We start from the raw sequence: 2,975 nt of genomic DNA on the forward strand, positions 1-2,975 counted from the left end.
GGAGAGGGAGAGGAGGGGAGGGAGGGAGGGAGAGAGGGAAAGGGTGGGAGAGGGAGAAAGAGGGAGGGAGAGAGGGGGAGGGAGAGGGAGAGGAGAGAGAAGAGGATACTGACTCATGAAAAACATAATGTCTGCGGTAATATTACCGTTCAAAGTTACCACCAGTAGATTAACCCTATCTGTACGTCGTGTTTTACTATCGTATCCATACGGTGTTGGGAACTCTGTGCCACCACTTAACCCTATCTGTACGTCGTGTTTTACTATCGTATCCATACGACGTGGGGAACTCTGTGCCACCAGTAGATTAACCCTATCTGTACGTCGTGTTTTACTATCGTATCCATACGACGTGGGGAACTCTGTGCCACCAGTAGATTAACCCTATCTGTACGTCGTGTTTTACTATCGTATCCATACGGTGTTGGGAACTCTGTGCCACCACTTAACCCTATCTGTACGTCGTGTTTTACTATCGTATCCATACGACGTGGAAAACTCTGTGCCACCACTTTCTAAAGAGGAAATTTACTCGTAAATCCGATCTGTACGCTTTGATAAGCAGTCTGTTAAAATGATTTTTTGAATAATACTGAAAATTTCACAGAGATCTTCGTACTTGAAGTATTCTGAAATGTGAAGAATACAACCCCGGGGTACAAAATGATCCCAGAGCGTACAGATAGGGCAAAGACAACACTATAAACCCAAAGAAGAAAATAAACGTGTGTATTGCAAAAACACGCTAATAAACGCTTCAGCAACCTGGAATTATGATGAATGAATTCTCCGACTCATTGTCACAGGAAAAACGCGTAATTTTGTTCTCCAGAGTAAGAATTATTTTGTACAATTATTATATAATCAATCTTACTACTATTATTATCATTACTATTATTATTCATTTTCTTCTTCTTCGACTTCATTTTATTACTATTATCGTTTTAACAATTCCTCTCGTCACCTGATTCCTCGATATACTGGAAGCCACCACATCTCAAGTCGTCGTGGGTGCGGTCAACTACAAAATCTGGGTCAACCGTAGAACGAGGCGTCGCCGGGCCCTCTTTGGAGCTGTGACCTTCACCTTCCGACGCCGTTTTTCTTCTCGAGGAGGATGAAGAACCGCGGGGGAACAGCTCCTGATGAGGACGGGGAAGATGATGAAGATGAAGATGATGATGACAATATACGTGTGGCATCGTGGTGAAATCAGAGGCTCGTCAAAATAATGAAATCAAAGAAACTAACATTTTTTTCACCCGTTGCACAATTTTTATCAATTTTTTTTTTAATAGGGAGGGGTGGAGCTAAACACCATTTACATCATTTTCAAACATCTCATCATTTTCAAACATTTCATCATTTTCAAACATTTTTCGGAGTGGATTTTACATAGAAACTTTGATCAAAGGCACATAAAATGTAAACTTGCAGTTCCCAAGGACTCTCAAGGTTTAGAAATCACAAAACTTTGGCCGTCATTTTCTCGCTAATTTTACCTCAGACATCAGGTGATCCCAACCTTCTTCGATTTTTCAAGATAAACGTGTATTTTTAGTTTTGTTTACATCAAAAACAAGACAAATGAACAAGCTTTAAGATAACAACAAGAACTCTGTAGGCCCAAAGAATTGACGAGCGCCTGATTCCACCACGTCAAGACACAAATACCTCTACACTACAATGTTATAGTTTTGTTTTTCTAAAAACTGGTTCCTGATGAAGGCCAAACAGGGCAAAACATTGAACATTTCACGCATATATTACCATAACATTTCCAGAAAACCCAAGTCTCCATATACTTTCAAATTTTTTTCCAGGTATACAATGAAGATGAGCGCCACATTAGTTTTACTCTCAGACGCTCCTGAGGAAGCCTACGCGGTGAAACATCAAGCCGATTCAATAAAACAAATTTTAAACATTTTATTTTTTTTTTATTTTTTCTGTAGATCAAGCAAGACTTCCCCTCCTACTCTGCTTTTTTAAACAATGATGATGATGATGACGATGATGATGATGATGATGATGATGATGATGATGATGATGATGATGATGATGATGATTATGATATGTGAGGCAGCGTGGCGGAATCAGGCTCTCGTCAAAATAATCAAAGTGAGGAAACTACCTTTTCCGCAGGTTTGTGAATTTTTATCAAATTTTTGTTTTTTGGCTCAACAGCTTTCATGCCCATTAAAGAACTCATTTCTGTGTGGATTTTTATGAAAAGCTTGGATTAAAGGCACAAAAATGTAAATTTTCAGTTACCACCTACTTTTAAGATAAGGAAATGACTAATCTTTGGTGGTCATTTTCTCACTAATTTTACCTCTGAAAAAAGGTGACCCCCACCTCCTTCTTTCGCAAATATCTCGTCTTGTATTCAAGATAAATGGACACTTTTTTTTTCATCCTAATAAAGACAAGTGAATAAGCTTTACGATGATACCAATAACTCTACATGCCTAAAAATTGACGAGAGCCTGATTCCACCACGCTGCATCACATACGGTGATGATGATAGTGGTGGTGGTGGTGGTGATGATGATGATGATGATGATTACGATGATGATGATGATAATTACAATGACAATGATGACGATGATGATGATGGTGATGGTGATGATGATGATGATGAAACAGCCCTCCATTCCCTGTCCCCGAGAGCTGAGCAGACAGACCCACCTGCAGACTGCGGCTGAGGGCACTCAGGAAGTCGGTGAGGCAGAACACGTGCTCTTGACCGACCTTGAGCAGGACCAGGCTTGTCTCCACCTCCAGGAACAACTGAGGGATGGGAACAATGGGGAGAGATATATGGGAGGAACGGGGAGAGATATATAGGAACATGGGAACAACTGAGGGATGGGAACAATGGGGAGAGATATATGGGAGGAACGGGGAGAGATATATAGGAACATGGGAACAACTGAGGGATGGGAACAATGGGGAGAGATATATGGGAGGAA

General features: G+C 40.7%; 1 protein-coding gene across 1 annotated transcript in view; it reads right to left on the minus strand.

Annotated features, from left to right (window-relative positions):
- Positions 1 to 2,975, minus strand: part of LOC101853736 (vacuolar protein sorting-associated protein 13B) — a gene marked incomplete in the record, with an annotated part of 129,782 nt that overhangs the window by 65,466 nt on the left and 61,341 nt on the right. The window contains 2 exon segments of the mRNA XM_035972650.1: positions 965 to 1,142; positions 2,692 to 2,799. Of these exon segments, the coding sequence (XP_035828543.1) occupies positions 965 to 1,142; positions 2,692 to 2,799 (286 nt within the window).

The sequence above is a fragment of the Aplysia californica genome, unplaced genomic scaffold (genome assembly GCF_000002075.1).
Source record: "Aplysia californica isolate F4 #8 unplaced genomic scaffold, AplCal3.0 scaffold00778, whole genome shotgun sequence".
Classification (NCBI taxonomy): Eukaryota; Metazoa; Mollusca; class Gastropoda; order Aplysiida; family Aplysiidae; genus Aplysia; species Aplysia californica.